The sequence below is a fragment of the Gymnoscopelus braueri genome (genome assembly GCF_963280865.1).
Source record: "Gymnoscopelus braueri genome assembly, chromosome: 11".
In the NCBI taxonomy this organism is placed as follows: Eukaryota; Metazoa; Chordata; class Actinopteri; order Myctophiformes; family Myctophidae; genus Gymnoscopelus; species Gymnoscopelus braueri.
Genome location: NC_137613.1, coordinates 35,946,788 through 35,966,474, shown reverse-complemented (window position 1 = coordinate 35,966,474; position 19,687 = coordinate 35,946,788). Strand labels below are relative to the sequence as shown.

Here is a 19,687-nt window from a genome sequence, read left to right as displayed (position 1 = left end):
GACAGTGAACTTGGCCTAAAGCGAGCTCTGCTGGTGGCTCTGAGAGGATGCAGATTTATCTTTCTGCTGAAGCTGACCTCCCTGTGAACCTTTACTAGCGCAGGGAATGGCTTCTTTTCCTCGGCCTGGCATTATGCAGCTGGCTGTTGAGCAGAGCATATGGGGCCCGATTTAGACATTTCTCGTTTTTAAAAGGATGGCAGTGGCTTAATTCACACAGAACAGTAGTACAGATTGTTTCATCGAATGTACTTGCTTGTATTTTCGATCGGCCCATGATCATCAAGCCTATAAGACGAACTGCGAAGGGGATGTGAATGCTACTTCGTTGAACTGGTGTCTTGTTTACATGACAATAGCAACATTTGCGAGGCGAAAAAGAACAGGGGAAATGAGCAATATGGTTTGGATCAGTCCTTATCAAAGTGCCAAGCAATGCAGCCTTCAAACTTTGGCTATACGGAAAGTGAAGTCAGTCGTGAGGATTTCTTTATCTCGTGTGTCCATAGAATATCAATTAATTCTCAGATGTGACCTGAATTTAAATCGAACTCTTCCAACTGGAATTTTGTTTCTAATGCCATTTAAATATTTAAACTTTATATTAATTTCAAAATGGCTCATTAAAACAAATTAGCATTTTTTTGGATCACAATCAAATCTACTGTTTACGCTGAATGCGTCTGCATCAATACCAGGTTGTAACGAAGTAACGAACAAAGAAATATGGTGTTAATACAGCAAACGAAACAGAGGGGATTGAAAAAGAGTTAGCTAATCCAGACAAACCTGAAAAATAGTCAAATATTGAATATAATTGTAGGCCTAAATATCCAATTAGGCTATTTCAATAAACCTTTAAAATGTAGGCCTATATGCATATTGACGACCATTTGTGAATTAGTCAACAATAGAACACAGTCAACTACGTGTTCCTTCAACAAGTTAAAACATCCCAAAGGAAACAATTGATACAGTGAATGCGTCAGTAAATGTCAAAAGGTGGAATGATGATAACTCGTTTTTTTCCATTCTGGGTAGTGGGTAGCCTACATGCTTTTATATAGAATGAATCCTATATACGATGACCGGGTTCACCTCGTCCTTAGCCCGGACGCACGCACCACGGCCCGCAGAAGAGGTCACAAAGCGAGAGTGACACTTTCTGAGAGGTCATCTGAACTTTACAACCCCACGACACGAAATGACGTGGCTGACACAAAACGGAATTCCTTTTCAACTGTCCTCCCTGCTGCTTTTTGTTCCCATGTTGTGTTTACTTGCCAGTGTTTACTGCCTGTTCTATTAAAGCCATTAGCGTATCAACATGTGGAGCGCGGCTGCCCCGCACAACACACAGCTCCCAAACTTTTCACAGTACGAATCTGCAACTTTTCAACAGTAGCCCAACCATATCGAAATGAACCGAAAACACCCGGCTATTAGGCCCTAACAAATATATGTATGTTTGTACAACCGGACAGCTTTATCAGGGGAATCTACCCAATTCACACAGCTCTAGGCTACTTTTCTGGCTCGCCCCAGAATCTCTGGTGAGCTTGTGTTGGTCTGTTAATCCTCCTGTGTAATAAAACTACAGCAACTAGAGTTTGAGGGGGTGGATATGGACAGAGAGCTAATTATCCAACATGCAAAAATGGATTATGACTTACACCACAGATGGAGGGAAACAAGTTACGCGGGGAAGGAAGCAATTAAATAGCCATGAGCCGGACCCAGCCCTGCGCAACATCTGCCGAGACCAGTGCTATTCAGCACTACACAACTGACAAATTAGCGTAATGGACTTAATATGGACGGATAGAGAGGAGAGAGCGAATACAATCATAACGCTGTTTAACACAGGGTGGCTGTTCCGAGGCACGCGAGCAGCAGAACCAACAACAGGACTGCAGAAAACTCACCTCGAGACATGGTCTTTCTCCTCGCGTGCGTCCAGTCCATCTCCAGGCGGTTGTGAGAGCAGAGGGGACGGGCTGTAACGGTCAAGTAACACTTACACCCTGCGAAGGAGAGAGTCAGACCAAGCCGCGCGTCAGTGCGATTATATGTTATGTGCAATATACTGTCAACTCCCCAAAACCATAAAACTTACTTTAATGGCCACCACGTGACCGTTTATGGCCAGTGAGCCTATCTGGCCGCGCTCCGGATGATTTTTACGATCTAATTCATAGACAAAACCCCCATTCATTTAGCACCCAAATGTCAGAGAGCCAGAACCGGCCAAATAAAGTTTACAGCTTGAAAAAGTCGAACTGTGTTCCCTGGGAGTAGCCCGTGTTGTGTGTGTTGAGTACAGGGGACGTAACGGCCCCTGGGAGCCCGTCCACTGTCCAAGGACCTATTGTCCACGGCACGCACCAAGGTGAGTAAAAGCAACATTTGTTTCAGGCTACCTGTTGAATTCACAGACTTGGGTTGTTAAGGGGATTTTCAGTTTTGAACGGTATACGTTCACAGTTAATTTAACGAGGCAAATATTTAAGCGTAGAATAGGCCTATGCTGCCATGCTGCTTGGCCTAACTTAAATTGGCAAATAAATGTTGAATTCAAAACTATGGCTCTACTTTTTCATTTACATTAGAAAAAAGGCACCACAAGAAAGCACATAAATATATAATAAATATATGTTCTTACAAACAATCATACACACGATGCAGTGTTGCCGGTCCAGTAAAAAGTTTATTATAATTGCCATGATCATTATAGTATTTTCTCGATTTCCAGTCATTTAAAAACATTTACAAAAAGCTTATCACGATGGAGCTATACACGTATAGGCAATGGGAATCACTGTGGGTGTCGTCCACTTAAAAATATATAAGAAAACAAGACAAAACATGGCTTACTAAGATGCTGCGCCAACAACGCAAAACAGGCTGTGTACATACATCATTTGGGTCGGAACCACCGTCCCTTTACGTGTTCACAAACGCACACAATAACCACACAAGGCTCATTTCAATGGTCTACGTTATAGGAAGCAAGTTATCTGACAAATTTGATACAATACAGCGAACAAATAAATACATACTTACATACATATAAAACGAAGGCTAAACACAAAGGCAGCTCAACCTCTCACCAAACCCACTATTTATTCGGTTGCTATTGTTCTGAGTGCATTACACAACATTTACAAGGTTTATTAAAATGCGGTATAACATTTCAAGCTTTGAGTTTTATTTTTTTTAATTTTCCGTCTGAACAAGAAATAAGTTAAACAAACATTTATTTTCATCATTTATTGTTTTTCCTTCTAAATCTAGACAGAACTGTACAGAATACACAATTTTTTTGTTCACTTATGCATTAGCGCGGTCAAAAAACAAAATGAAATATATATAACGGAATTGAAGGGCTGGTACTTTTGGACACGTGGGATGCCCGCTGCCCATTACTTCCCACAACAAGTCTCTCACTTTTTTTGTTTTTACTTGGGAGGGAAGATAACACAATCTTTGTATTCTTTTCTTTTAACTTTTTTATTGTATTTTTTATGTTTTACATAGTGCTCATCCCAATATCAAGGCCGATATCCACCCCCACCAGCCGCCGCCATGCTCATGCTCTTTAGCTTGTTGTCTTTTTTCCACTTCATCCGACGGTTCTGGAACCAGATTTTGATCTGTCTCTCTGACAGACAGAGGGCATGAGCTATCTCGATCCGCCGCCTGCGGGTCAGGTACCGGTTGAAGTGAAACTCCTTCTCCAACTCCAGGGTCTGGTAGCGTGTGTATGCAGTCCTCGCCCTCTTCCCCTCCGGTCCTGCTAACTCTGATAAGGGTGGGACACACACACACACACACACACACACACATACACACATACATACATACATACATACATACATACATACATACATACATACATACATACATACATACATACATACATACATACATACATACATACATACATACATACATACATACATACACACACACACACACACACACACACACACACACACACACACACACACACACACACACACACACACACACACACACACACTAGATTAGTGCACCAATATTTAGGCCAAATGTGACTTTTTTGTGTATGTAATTTTTTGGTTACATGCTTGACGCACAGAGTCATGTTACTATAACTATATAGTAACTATATAGCTTGTTGCGTATAACTACGCAACAAGAATGCCAAAAAGTAAGTGGTAAAGTTGAAAAGGAATTAATGACCTATTCACAAACTCAAGACACACCTTTTCAAAGACACATTGCGAACATGAATATCACAATTTTACTGATTATATAAATATGCCAAATCTGATCAATTACTGAGGATATTCTCCAAATTCAGAGAACAATACTGTATCATTTGACCTAAAGTGCAATTATATTAATGCTTTAGGTAGGTATGCCTATTCTTTTAGTGCGTCTGACCCTGTTGAATAGCAATAACCCCAAACAGGTGAACCAGTCTATAGGTGCGATATGCTCTAAATGGAAAGCAAATAGTTGTCGTCATTAAGGTATAATCGAAAATTGTCACATCCAGTTATGTCCTGCTTGTGGCAAAAAAAACACAAAAACACCGACTAAAAAGACATGGCACACCTCCTTTACATATAGCTTACAGTGCCACCACTTGAACAAAACAAACAAAACAAAACGTAGATTCGAGATCGTAATCATCATCAAAAATGACTTTTTACCGTGATTTATGTGTAGTTTCCTCATCCACGGGTATATCTGAGGCTGACTCGAATCGCTGACATTTTGGGAAGTTGTCTGTGCGCTTCCCGCGGGCTTCTCTTCCTCCAGGCTGGACGCTTGTTTGGACACACTACAGTCCCGGTTCAGCAGCGTGCCTCCGTTCGAACTCGAGCACGGGGTCGAGCAGGGGCTCTGGATGGAGTTCTTTATGGCTCGGTGTTGTTGTTGTTGCTGCTGCTGTTGAGACTGAGACTCGGTGACCGGCGGAGACGAGCTTGTTGCGACCGGGGCGCACGGCAGAGGGTCAGGTGGAGGGGAGAGAGACGAGGTCCCGGTGTTGCTGGCGGTCTGGCTGTACCTGGCGGGCTCGACAGAGGACGTTGTCGCCGCCGAGTGAGTCGGCGAGAAGCCCGGCGTCCGCTGCTGCTGCTGCTGCTGCTGCTGCTGCTGCTGCTGCTGCTGCTCGCTGCCCACAAAGTGTTCGGTGCCGCCCCGGCCGACAGTGAGGTCCATCCCGTTGTAGCCATAGCCGTACCTGCTGGAATGCATGGTTGTTGAGTCCCTGTATGGCTCGTTTGTCGAACTATGGTCTCCATAATTATGTAACTGGAAGTCCGCGCCATTGGGATAGCGACCGCAGAATGAGTTCACAAAATAGGAGCTCATTTGTTGACAATTCCAATGTTGTTCGTTGTAGGTATTGTTCTTTTTTTATTTTGGGGGGAAAATATTAAACGTGTGTGCTTGATTTGTGGCTCTTGATGGTTTAGCGCGGTCTATAGCACCCTTGCACAATTTATGATGAATTATGGAAATGAGTAGGACATGTACTTGATTCTCTCTTACGTAGACACCCAAATATGGGGTACGGCTGAGAATCACGTGCTTTTGTTGACCAGTCGTAAATCCTGCTTGATGACCTCCAGAGGTAAACTCGTGCACGGAGGAAATCTGGGTGGGATGTAAAGGGTACGCGCATCCATGCGCGCTTGGAGAGGGGCTCTTCCCAGCCAAGTTTCCATGTTTTGAATTGTCGTCGTGCGCCATCCTCTGGTTGAATCGCCGCACTGCCTGTCTGCGCCCAATATTTTAGCGTGGGCTCCAAACAGGGTCATACAGAGGTTAACGACCATTGCGGCAAAGAAAATGGGTTCCCAAACAATACAACAAGTGACGTGCTGAGAATGCAATCTTTCCTCGTCGTAGTGTACAGAAACCTCAAACAAAAAAAGCAGGCTATGAGCGACAATGTGCAGATATTTGCAGATAATTACTTAATCAATGGGCTTGCGGTTCTTCTGAACATTTCGGAAGATTCTTGAACTAATCCGAACAATATACGTAATTTGATCGTTTTCAATTCCACATGCAAAAGAAAGCTCATGAAAATATGCTGTAGTAACAGGTATTAATAAAAAGGTTAATTAATGAATAAACACACACACGCACACACAATCGAACGGACATTCATGGGCATCTAATGTGGCAAAATAATACATTATTGGGGGTTTACAAACCTTTTTATATGGCACTTTGATCATTTATGTCGCTCTCAGACCAGAGGAACTATTTTGTATTTAACCTAGTGCTTTTTCACAGTTTTAAACAGTCGGTAGAGTAGGCATATCCAACTATACACTTAACATTATACACATTATACACTTTATAGCACTTTGTGAGAGTAGATGAAAACATTAATGATAGGCCAACATCTTTTGTCTTAAAAGCAACGATAGTTTTGAATAATATTCATAGACCATGCTGGTCGCTTTGCGCATGATAGGCCGATATTTTTTATCTCAAAAGCAAAGATAGTTTTTGAATAATATTTCTAACATGTAATGTTCGCTTTGCGTGAGCTAAGATAGATTTAAATGATTGATTCATGAAAACGAGACCTACTGAGGAAATATGTTAAAGCGTGTTATGAATATAAGTTACTTCCCATGTCTAATTTGGAAAACAACCTAAAAATATAGACCACATGGCCCGGATCACTGGCCTAGTGGTCCGGGCACCTATAGGCTATAATATAATACAAATCCCGGTTCAAGTCCCAATCCCGACGACCTTTGCTGCGACCTTTTCTCCACTTGAACTATCAACAAAGGCCAAAAAAACAAATCTTGAAAAAATATATAGCCTATATAGACCACATTCTCTTATTGTCGAAACATGAATGAATGAAACGTATTTCCTTTGGCCTCGCTCGGCAGAGTTCTGTCTTTGTTCTAGAGAGCTACTGGTAATGCAGTCAAATTTCAAATAAAAAGAGATACGTAAAATAAATACATTTGTAGAATTAATATTTTGGCAACAAATATTAAATACAACAATCATATTAAGTACCCTATACTACATGACTGTTTAGTGGAATCACAATGTAACATATTCGGATACTTTATCTGTTCCGATATGTTCTTATTATAAATATGTTATTTTTATGGAATAGATGCACACATTAAAAAGAGAGTTAAAATGAATATTAGTTCATGTGTCCTTGTCTATGAAAGCTAAAATGTTGGAAGCGAGAGAGGTGAAGTGAAAGCGGAGCAGAGACGCACACAGCCTAAATATAAAACCAAGATAATGTTTCCACAGTGCATTCCATCAGATCCTTCTCTCTTCGTTGACATTTTTATGGCACCGCTTCTTTCCGAGGGCTGGTTTGTGCCTCGGCTTCCCCCACGTTATCGCTGCAAAGCACCGCTCTCTATACCCAGCACCTCTTGCCTTGACAGCCAAGGCAAGCTGCTTGGCTCTGTCTGCTCTTGTCCTGTGGGCGCTCCGTGTAATAGACCGGATGGCACGGGGCATTATTGTGCGCAGATGTGCCAACCAAGGGGTGAGAATCACCCATTCCTAGCGTGACATGGGCCCCGCATCTGAGTGTGTATAGTCCCAATGATTCAATAAACTCCATACACTTTGGAATTTCACACGTGTTCCTGATGGCATGCTTAGCCATGTGAACGTGTTTAATGCGTTGGTTCTGAGAGTGTGTTAGTTGAAATAGCCATGGCCCCAAAACAGCTGATTTATCACTGACCAATAGCAAGCAAGTTCTCACGAGAATTATTTGCCCCAAGGGAGCTAGGGACCGATGAAGAAAGTGCTGCGGGGGGGAACTGCAAGGATTCTTGTTGGTGCAAAGAAGAAAATAACACAAAAAAAAAAAGATTTAGTGGTTGCTCAAATAGTTTCCAACATCTGGTGCGACGTCCGGGCCTCGAGGGGCAAGTTCTGCAGGCGCCAATAGAGACAATCTGCAACGTGTGAACAAACACCAAGCAAACGCAAACAGTCTCCAACATATTACTACTTTGTTATAAATATCATGGCGTTGGCTCGGATTAGTCTTATACTGGGGAGCAGTATCATAATTTGAAGCCAACATTCATAGTATTATCTCCAGCAGACATAATTAAACGTTGGAGTTTTACATTGGGGGTGACCTGAAGCCACGAACAACCGCAGAAAACAACACTTTTATGGCTATTTTCAGAGTGCACTTCGTTGGAACCGGATAAAAAAATAACCTGTGCTACGTTTCATAAAAGCATAACAATTTTAAATTCATGAATTATCTACAGAACGTAAATGCCAAGTCTCAAGTGCGATTTGCGTTCACATTATTTGGTAAGAAACTTGTAAACCTTTAGAAATGTTGTGGAACTAGAAGAACCAAATGATGTAACCAGATAGGCTACTGTTTGTACTCAATTCATCAATAAAACACATTTTCATGACAGGGCCTATAATTAAGTAACCACTATACACTGCAGTGTAAAGATAAATTAGTGTATATATAGCCTACCACCCACCCACCCACCCACACACACACACACACACACACACACACACACACACACACACACACACACACACACACACACACACACACACACACACACACACACACACACACACACACACACACACACACACACACTCTCTCTCTTTATATATAGATCAATTCAAATCTTGAATTTCTGACATTGTTTTACCAATAGAGTTTATATTAAACTTTGTCCTGCGCAAACAAACGTATACGTTGATGGAAGAGACACATTTGTATCTAAGATGTCGAGGGTAGAAACAGAATACAGGCAGAACAAAGCAGTAAAAAACAGAACTGGGCCTACGTACCAAATACCAGCATATAAACAGAAACAGGTTGACTTGTGTAACGTTCGTTAAACACACTACAAGCAGGACAATGCATGGGAGGCTGAGCAGCAGCCACTGCCACACCATGTCTACTCGTTCCCACAAGAGGGCGACAAAGGGCATATTTGTCGGCCTCAGTCCACCCAATGAATCATGCAGCTGATCCTCGTCCTCATTTAAATCTAACAACAAACAAATTAAGCCTGGACAGCGTGCATCCCAACACGAGGAACACTGTAGAGAGTGCACTGCACTGCACTGCACACACACACACACACACACACACACACACACACACACACACACACACACACACACACACACACACACACACACACACACACACACACACACACACACACACACACACACACACTCTAGGCCACCCATATCATGCCAAATAACCAACATGCATAAGCCAGCATTATAAGCATTGCGTTTTCTTGAGTATTTGAATATTTTAGGTAACTGACATACTTCATCTAAACGTTTTTTTTTTTTTGTCTCTAATTTCTAAACCCGCAGCTCTTTGATAAATGGGTGGAAAATAACCAGCGGAACAAATGGCAACAATGAACTGTCTTCTTACCTTGGTGAAGGAATCTCCTGAGTCCAGAAGCTTGGGGAACGGGAAGGATGCACCTGCGAATTCCCTCGCAGGTGCAGGCGCATGGTGACTGGCGGGGACAGTCTCCTGAGCCACGGGGTGGACGCAGGAGCTCCCGGGTCCGTGACGCGCTCCAGATCATTCCCATTCCTCGTGCTAAACCAAACAGGACAGCGGCAATAATGTAACCCAACGATGCGCCGAGGTCCCAGGGTGAAGAAAACTATACAAAAACAAAGGTCAGAAGGAGAATGTATAGAAACATGGAGGTAGAGTATAGCCAGGCTATGGTAGGAGAAAGGATGAGTGCGCGTGTGGCACACTGAGACACTGTTAAATGAAGGCTGCTCTATTCTGGTATTGGAAATTATATATAAAAAAGTTCATGTTCACGGCTCCTTGCCATGTGACCAGCTGTGGCCAATCGTAACCCGGGACGAGTCGTAAAGTTGTATTGCTATGTTGTAAATTTTCATAAACAACAACGGATTTATGACCCAGTGAGAGAGAGGGGGGAGCGAGAAAGGCGATGGGAGGGAGGGAGAGAGGGAGGGGGCAGGTCACAGAGAGAGAGACGCCATCTTACCGAGGGAAGAGGGAATGCATGCAGAGTTCAACAGTAATTCCCCTTATGTGCGGCCTGCCCCATCTAGTGTTCTCATAGCTCGAATTCCTCAACTCCTCTGTTTACCTAAAGTCAAATGGATTTCGACGCATTTCCGTCACATGCTATAACTCATGGTTAACCATGCATGAGCCTACTGGTTATCATTATTATTATTATATTTGTATTAGGCTACAAAGCCAATGCATTCCATAACCTGTTATTACTGTATTATAGCCAGTTAAAATACAAATAATGCCTTGAAATCAAATGGAGCTATAGCCAGATACCATCTTATTCTATATTCAGCCAAAATATTATATCAAATCATGTTTGATCATAGCACATCCACAATTGTCTTTTCTTTTTGTACTGGGGTGGGAGGGGGTGAAGAAAAAAGAAAATGCTTATTTCTGAAATGTTTATTTACACATTACGTACATATACATGGAACAGTTTCTGTTGAACTAAAATGAGTCATAACAGTCAATAAAAAATAAGGCTTTTTATTGAACACATGGGTGCGCATAGCTGGAATGCATGATAATCAAAATATAAAGAGCATGCATTTACGATGGACATTAACCGAAATTGACAAACAAAAACAAATGTGGAAAATTAAGACCATGAATCAACATAATAATAATCCTTATTATTATTATTATTATTATTACAGTGCAGTACAAGACTTCAAATCACTTCAAGCTATCACTGATAGAAGACCACAGACAATACATTAGGCTACTGGGCTTTCATAGGATCTGAGGTAGGCTACATGTGTCCTTTCCAAACAATGGGAATGGTTCTGTCATTCTTGGTACATTACACACAAGATAATATATGTATATATTCAAATTACACCAGTAATAATAATATATTAGTGGTTTTACGTCTTTCGAAATCTACAATAATGCTATATAAGTCAGAAATTCGAAAACAGTAACATAAAGTAAAACTCACTCAAATAACGGCAAATTAACTTTTCATATTATTCGAAATAAGGCACGCAGAATTTTGTATTCGTTTCTTTATTAAATACAACCGCCTGCGGCAAAATCCCCTCTCTAATATTTGGCTCGGTTAATAATCATCTGCAATTAAGGTCAGATTTGTTGTCTATTAGCGGGCAATCATTATTTGTCAAGGAATGTTGTAGGTAAAATATTCTAGCTAAATAATTTGTAATTGGGTGTAGCCTTACAGACTACCACCACTGTACATATAAAACATCTTATAGTCTCAATAGGTAGTAACTGTTGCCTTTCAAGTGTGTATACAGCCTTTTTATGTCATTTGGAAAAGGCATCCCTGACATAAAGAGGCTTTGCTGTTAAATATCGTTAAGTGCCTTCAGTAGTCGCTCCTTCAATTAGGAAGCTCTAAATAGCATGGTCGAAGAGGCTGTATCGATTGCATGTGGATGCACATCTTGCATACATTCTTTATATAACCTTAACAAACATTTATGGAGTGTTTCTTAAATTAATTGCCCCTATACGTCTTTCTCTTGTCCATTGGCAGCTGTCCCTGACTCCACACCGTTGCCCTTGCTGTCCTCCTCGGCCTTGGACAGTCCGTTGATTCCCAAATCACCGTCCCTGTCCCCAAGGACGGTGGCCTCGTCGTTTGGCCCAGTGGCAGTGCTGCTGTTCGAGGGGGCTTCGCCCTTGTGGTCCTTCTTCCATTTCATCCTCCGGTTCTGGAACCAAATTTTGATCTGGCGCTCCGTGAGGCAAAGCGCGTGCGCAATCTCCACGCGCCTCCGGCGGGTCAGGTACCGGTTGAAGTGAAACTCTTTCTCCAGCTCCAGTGTCTGATACCTGGAATAGGTCTGCCGTCCGCGTTTTCGATTTGGGTCTGTGAGAGATGAAAGATTTCATAGTGTATGCATGGCCATTTACTACTGTTTTGCATGCTACAACTGTCTGTGTGTGTTTGTGAATAAACACTCTGGGAATCCATCGTAAAAAAAAAAAGGAATCTGTTCTTGAGAGATTAGTGAATAAAGAACTGCATTATCATAGTTTGGAAACCCTTGTAAATTGTATTTTATATATCTGTTAAAAGTGCTGCAATTTGTATCAATGTAACAATAAATCATTTGCATCGGAAACATTGTGTATTGCTTATTTTAGTCCAACCATTTTTTTTCCAGTTCTATATTTAGGCCCAATTCATCTGAGGAAATAGCCAGGGCTTGCACCTCTTTAAGTAGTCATGCTGGGATAGCCATATGGCCATGGCTCCTTTGAAACACAGTGTTGCCTTTCTAATAAAATAACTGCGTAGGCCTAGGTCTGCACACTCAACAGGCCATAATGCAATTATAGTGTTCACACATCTATACACAAATTACGGGGGGGAACATGTCTTTCATATAGTTTGCATGGCATTCACCCTACTTATTTTTAGTAGTCTATTTTTGCTTTAGCATATAGCATATATAGTCACGTCACGTGGACAAACAGGTTTCTGAAAACGTCAATAGTCACTGCTGTGCAGACCCAATTAAAAAGGCAGCTCTGCAGAGTGCAGGAGAGCTGATTTACACAACAGGCTGGTCTTTTTACAACCGCAAAGGGGAGAACAGGCTTAAGAGAGTAATAAGAGTCCAGGTAAAAAACCCCGGCGGCAAGGTCTGCGAAATGAACATTACAGAAGCGGTGGGCTAATGAATTTATGGCCACAGAACTCATTACTTGCGCAATAAAAGTTTTACGATTCTTTCCATGCAATACCAATGGCTTCACGAAATTAATTGAACCATTAAGGTCCAAGGTAAGTATCCCCAATGTTTTGTAAATGCGTAAGACTTTGAGAGCGTTGTCTACCGTATATAAGAACCATATCATAAGAAAATACCTGAAGATCTCATCCAGGGGTACATCCGGTAGTGTTTGTCCGTCGGCGAGGTGAGGGTCCCTGGCCCCGTTTGGCTGCAGCTGTCGCCGAACAAACGGCTCTGGTGGTCGAATGGACTGCAGTGCAGGCTGTGCACGTCCGGTCCCTGGCCATAGCCAGCAGTAAACATGGGGTGGCTCTGGTACATAGCACTGTTGACGTTGTAAACTCCCGGCAGGGACGGTGGATACGCGATAGCTGCGGCGCTGGGAGCCTGCCCATAGTCCTCTCCACCGGGTCCAATGGTGCAAGAACCGCGGTCTGCGTTTGGGAAAAGAGAACTACTCGCCGTATATTTGCTAAAAAGACCATCCACATAATAAGAACTCATATTTTTTCTCTCTGATATGTTGGCCCAGAATCCTCAGTGTCGTTTTTACGAGGTAGTGTGATATATGACAGCAATACAGCCTAGATTTACACCAAACCCCATTTTCCCCAGGACCAAAGAACTCACCACGTGACTCCAGGGTTGACCGCCGTTATCCAATCACCGCGCAGACATAGATTTCGTTATGGCGCAGTCTGCAGAATAGAATTAACACTTCACTCACACACACACACACACACACACACACACACACACACACACACACACACACACACACACACACACACACACACACACACACACACACACACACACACACACACACACACACACACACACACACACACACACACACACACACACACACACACACACACACACACACACACACGGCTGGGGGCTACACAATCCCAACGATTTCATTAAACTTATAATCAAATCACTGCACTCTCCACCATCTTCTCTGTCTTTCCCTTTCTCTAGTTCCGTTCTCTTTATCATTTGGGTAATACATTTCGAAAAGTGGCTCTTATGTTTTCCTTTTTAAAGCTAAATGTAATTTAGGAATGAAATTATAGCAGCAAATAGAAATGTAGCTAACTCACACGCTGTTGATAATCAAACAAGGCCTAGTCAACTTTAAACGAGAAATAAATGCAGGCCTGTACCATTCCATTACAAATAATAGCCAAAACATGCACGTGTGGCAATGTACTTGCAAAACATATAAAATCATTTATCAGAGGGAAACTGCATGAATAAACAAAATAAACCCAAAGTGTTCTTATATAACTTCATTTTTGGGGGGTTTGTGCCCACTGGATTCCTTCAAGTGAACAAAAACACAAAGGCTAAACAACTTTTAGAAGACATGTGAATACAGTAGCCTATTATATCAATATACGATACAAACCAACTAATATTATTATAGCTTAATGCTGAAATGGATCCTTAGGTCTTATTTTTCCTCCATGCATTAACACCAACAATTTTGCTTTGTGCTGTGTTGGTCAAATTCACGTACAATATGGCTTATTAATATGTGTATTTCACTTTTGTATTTAGTTATTCTCGTTCTATTGTGTGTAGGTTTAAGCAGGTTTATCGTTATCACATACATTTAATAATTGTCCTACTTAATATTTGTTATTCGGAACATAAAATTAAGTCGTTCAATTTTTTTTGGCTGTAATAGGCCTATTTAGCTTGTAAAAAAATAACAATAGCAAGCAAGAACCGACCAAAAAAAACAAATCTAAAGCTAGTGATTGCAAGAATCGACCATGAAATACATGACGGTTATGAAACTGAAGCATATAGACTATTAATTCTCCCTTTATTGTCTTAAATGATTATCTTAATCTTACGCACATTTTAGACCTATTGATTCAAATGTTTTTTGGCCTATTCAATAGTTTACTACTAAATATGGATGGTTTATTTAAGCCAGTAAAATGTAAACAAGACAATTAATACAATTTGGTTGAATACCAGCTAATGCTATGCCGTCCTAAAAACATAGTCCATGAAAAAGACAATAAATAGAAGAACGGTGTGGAATAATCATAAACTTTTTTGTTTCCAAAGTAAACACAATTCCCTTTGGTTTTCACTTAGCCAACGTACAACAGTCCAAATGATAAGCTTTTTCAGCGAGACTGTAAAGTAAAGACGAGGTGTGAAATCACTTTGTTGGGCCCTTAAAAAGTTATGTTCCCGGGAGTGGGTTAATTATCCTAGAGAGGAGAGTTACACTCATTCTAATTCGAGTGATGTTATGGAACTTTGTCGCCATCGCCTGGTAGCTCCTCGGTACTGCGGCATGGTGACGGTGCAATGCGCAAGGATTTCCCCCCCTGCCCCCCAAACCCACCCCCTATGTTATAGGAGGGAATAGCAGGGGGGGATAAAATAAACAAAAACGCATAAATGCGAATTGAATGTTTATTCAGTCACGATTTGTGTTTGTTATAGGCAAAGGACGGGTGGTTCTAAATAGATGTGGACGTCTGAATGTTATCCGGATCTATTGCGTTTGAAACTAGCCGTGAGCGGTTAGCTTTATGGCCCCTTCTTCTTTAGAAGGCTCTCGGCTGCAGAGGAACAGAGGACGAAAGGTTCCCAGGGCAGGTAGAGACAAAGGGTCGCTCGAAATGACCGTGAGTCCTGCGCGTAACCGTTGCTGGAGAGTCCAATAAAGCCTATCATTTCCGCTGGAACCTTTTGTCCTGAGTGCAAGTCCCACAGAAAGAGGAGGAAAAAAAACAAATGGGTGCCATTCTGGAAACGGCCTAATTGTGTCTGGACGGCCATAAAGCCATTAAAACTGGAATGCCAGACAGTATAGCTGAGCCAGGAGTTTTATTGCACTGTCTCTGGTCGAGTCTTTGAAGTTTGGGTCCATCTGTGTCCCCTAACGCGTCACAACACTAGGCTTAATTTCCCTAAAGTACAACTTCACTAATACCCCTAATAGTGTATTGATTTATCTAAGGCTCTGGTGACAATTAAAGACACAATGCTGGCCCACAATGAACGTTTACAGCTCCAAGTAGACCTGCGTTATGTTGATGCTTGTAACCTGTTTTCGGTTGGAAACATACTTTCCAACATGCAAGGACATGAAGGGAACCTAGCCACAGAGTTCATGAAGAAGACAGGCCCAGGCTACTGACTAGTTATCGTTGAATTTAAACCACGCTTGCCTCGCAGTACTCAACTATAAGTAGGGCTTTATTTCAATATGCGGTAATGTGATTATTATGGATTGAAATACTATAGAGCTAAAACGATTATGCCAGTTTATAAACAGGTTGTAGCTAGCTACTACAGCTACTGGCTGTGAAGTGGTGAAGAGGCCACATAGGTCTCCGTGTCATAAGCTGACCAGAAATACATTCACTACATTATTTCAGGCCTCAGCTGTCTGGAGCTCACGACGTCTTTTCTTGTTTTGTGTCCTCTCGCCTCGCAGCGCTTTGCACCCCATAAACGGTTATAGCGGTAATTGTCTTTTATGGCTGTATACAGCTAACAACATCCTCTGCCAAGACGCGCTTGCTCGGCTCAGTCCGAAATCCACACCTCTGAAATAGCCAAAGATCTCACTCTCTCTCCCTGTGTGTGTGTGTGTGTGTGTGTGTGTGTGTGTGTGTGTGTGTGTGTGTGTGTGTGTGTGTGTGTGTGTGTGTGTGTGTGTGTGTGTGTGTGTGTGTGTGTTGCACGTTATGCACATTTTTTCGTGCGTAATCCTCCTCCTAATGTCCAGCAACACGAGCAATCTGTGCGTCTGCCATTACTTTTGGTATTGGAGAGAGAAAGATAGTTTGGCTACTCTGATACTATCCATGTGTATGTGTAGCCTATGTATTTTCTATGTCCTAGCAATGGGTATATATTTTCGTGTGTGTGTGTGTGTGTGTGTGTGTGTGTGTGTGTGTGTGTGTGTGTGTGTGTGTGTGTGTGTGTGTGTGTGTGTGTGTGTGTGTGTGGATGTAAGAGTGTGTGTGTGTGTGTGTGTGTGTGTGTGTGTGTGTGTGCTTCCCTTCATGTTATTAAGAACTATTTCAGTTATTCATTAAATTTAGATCATGAGTTTTGGTAGCAATAAAATAAATTATAATTGAAAATAGCCATAAAAATGAAAAATAAAATTTGAACGGGATACAGCAGGTAAGTCATCTTGACTTGACTAGATGGACTATTTCTTTTTAGAAATGGATGACTGTCCATTACCCTCAGTAGCCTAATTGAAGCCACTATTTGAATGTCAATACAAAATATGATTTTGAATAGATAATTATTCTTACCATAGCAATGTCAAAATATGTGTATGAATGCAAAAGACCTAAAGGAAATAAGAATGGAACGTGCATGCATTCGCATATATAATTTGTTTTATTCAATAAATAAAATACAAATTACATTTGTGAACCAAAAAAAAAATCTGAAAGGTCAGCAGACCATGAGGTATTCATTTAAGTAGCCTACAGTGTTTTGTTTTCACTCTCTCTCCATCTCTCTCGCTCTCTCTAACAAACAGAATGTCCTTTCAAAACGTTACTCCCTGAAATTCAGACATATAGCTCGCAAGCAATCTATATATAGCCTACTGCCGTCGGGGAAAAATAGGATTATTGTAGGTAGTTGAGAGATACCTAGGTAGTCAAAAACAAGGTCATTGTTAAATAGCTTCTAACATCTGATAATTTCATATATGCATTTTCAAGTGGCTTCTGTGGCTCATGCACCTACTTCAAAATGCTGTCATGTCGGGGTTTGTCTACGGTTTCAATGTTAGATTCAAACTCATGGTTACCAATAATAATAACAATAATGATGCCCCATCAATAAGGGAGAAACAACAATAAAATTAAGTACATTTTACAAACTATAATACAGTTGACTCGGATCTAGACACCAAATAGCTACAAACCAGGGAACGCACAGCTAGAAACATCCGTACACAAACGAGCACACACTGACCAGGTCAAATAATGCACAGCGACTTTTACGAGGTATTAATTGGAATCAACATAAAAAACGAATGGGCACTGTAAAAATTGTGCAATATAAAGGTAGTCGCGTAAATCTGAAGCCAGACATGCTTTGTACAAGACAAATGGGCCTAACAGCTTCTGTTATATGGTAAAACAACAAAGACAAAGGTCTACAAACATAGTCCAGCAGAGTTAAAGAGCTTTCGTACACCTAAAAGCTCCGTAAATATCCGAAATATAACGTTTTTTAATCACTCGTCTTTCGGTCCGCCATCTTTGTTAAACTTCTTCATCTTCATCCTGCGGTTCTGGAACCAGATTTTAACCTGTCTCTCGGTGAGGTTTAGCTGCCTCGCCACCTCGTACCTACGGTCCCTCGTCAGGTACGTGTTAAAGAGGAATTCTTTCTCCAGCTCCAGAATCTGATGCTTGGTGTACGGACAGCGCTTTTTTCTCGTGGCACTTGCGTGGAGCCAGTTGGACACGGGGTTATCTGGAAAGAGGGAGGGGGTGCGAGAACTTGGGGTGAGGTCCGGTGACTTGACTGGCCAAATATCAAAACACATCACTCATATATATAACAGGACAAGATGTTAAAATGGTCATCCATTTTGGAGAGTGAAAATGGCTGTTGCGCCGTAAACGGGGGGCTGCAAATGCAATAAGAGGCCCACGCTGGCTGAAACGAGCCCCCTCAGCTGTCTTAAATGTGATACCTACAGTGTCTCTGGTCCTAGTGAGAGTGAGTGAGACCTGGCATATTAACAGCCACCCATGAGAGAGAATGGCACGTTTAGAATGGCACCCCCGTCACTCCACACATGCAACTGAATCCCCTACAACTTTTACGCATTAGCATGGCTGAATACAAAGCGGTAAACCACTTACTTGGATCGAGGGCCGGTTTGAGTTTCTCCTCGACCACCTCCCCGCCGCCGACGTCCCCTGCCTGGCTGGGCACCGTGTCCTTTTCCACCGGTGACGCCGTGGCCACCGTCCCGTTGGCGTAATCGGAGAGCAGCAGCGCCGTGTGGGAACCGGGCAGCGCACTGTCCGATCGCGCTCCCAGAGCCTCCGGTTTGATACCGTAGTGATGGCTCGCTGGTAATCCTGTCATAGGCAAGGAGCCGGACATAGGCTCCAATAACCACGACTGCATGTAGCGGCCGTCCGTATCCCCGCCGACCGGGCCTTGGGGATGCCCATAGTGGTGATGATAAACAGAGGAGACGGCGCCCGGGAACTGCGTCGGAACGTGGCTCCAGGACGGGCTAAAGACCGGGGATTTGGTCGGGAAGGTGCAAGCCCCGAGCTCATTGTGGTGGTCGCCGATTGAGGCGGGCTGCCTGGAGTGCTGGAGCCCCCCCGGACCGGAGGGATATCTCGGCGCCGAGAGCTCCTCGCTCTCGGGCAAGATGAGGGAATCGACGTAGTAACTAGTCAGTGTTCCGGATGTCGACATGGCAAAGGAAAAAACAGCAACACACTCGCATCTACGCACTCATACACAGATACATGCAAAAACAAACGCGCACACATACACATACACACACACATACACCCCCCACACACACACACATGCACTAAACCCGACCTTACAAAATAACAATGTGAAGAAATCAAGTAGCAACTTGGCTCCTCAAAGAACTACAGTCGACTAGTAGTGGGGACACAGGCTGCCATGCCATTGGGCAACGGGGCGCACGTGATCATAAAGGCTGAACAATAAAGGATAAATCAATCCCTCTGGCCATTAAACGCTCGCGGGGCTCTCCTATAACAACCCCTAGTTTTAAAGCAAAGAATTAACATATACGACTAACATCTGACAGAGAAATCCGTGAGATATACGTAAACACTGTATATAATTAAGG

General features: G+C 42.4%; 3 protein-coding genes and 1 long non-coding RNA gene across 4 annotated transcripts; 1 reads left to right on the top strand and 3 right to left on the bottom strand.

The window, feature by feature from the left end:
* Positions 1–2,102: 2,102 nt before the first annotated feature.
* LOC308095374 lies at positions 2,103–11,719 on the top strand. The gene is made up of 3 exons (XR_013934063.1): positions 2,103–2,389; positions 9,397–9,717; positions 11,604–11,719. It is a non-coding gene; the product is annotated as an uncharacterized lncRNA (long non-coding RNA).
* hoxa5a (homeobox A5a) lies at positions 3,266–5,496 on the bottom strand. Its single transcript, XM_080442424.1, has 2 exons — positions 4,701–5,496; positions 3,266–3,802 (listed from the first exon to the last, which is right to left on the bottom strand). Exons 1-2 carry the CDS (start codon positions 5,365–5,367, stop codon positions 3,552–3,554), a joined length of 918 nt encoding a protein of 305 aa, XP_080298550.1. The 5' UTR covers positions 5,368–5,496; the 3' UTR covers positions 3,266–3,551.
* On the bottom strand, positions 11,549–13,329 carry LOC308095372 (homeobox protein Hox-A7-like). The gene is made up of 2 exons (XM_080442426.1): positions 12,945–13,329; positions 11,549–11,939 (listed from the first exon to the last, which is right to left on the bottom strand). Exons 1-2 carry the CDS (start codon positions 13,312–13,314, stop codon positions 11,575–11,577), a joined length of 735 nt encoding a protein of 244 aa, XP_080298552.1. The 5' UTR covers positions 13,315–13,329; the 3' UTR covers positions 11,549–11,574.
* A 4,735-nt stretch (positions 13,330–18,064) lies between these two features.
* hoxa9a (homeobox A9a) lies at positions 18,065–19,275 on the bottom strand (the record flags this gene model as incomplete). The annotated part of the gene is made up of 2 exons (XM_080442312.1): positions 18,065–18,306; positions 18,702–19,275. The coding sequence occupies 2 exons, from the start codon at positions 19,273–19,275 to the stop codon at positions 18,065–18,067; spliced, it is 816 nt and encodes a 271-aa protein (XP_080298438.1).
* Between the last annotated feature and the right edge of the window lie 412 nt (positions 19,276–19,687).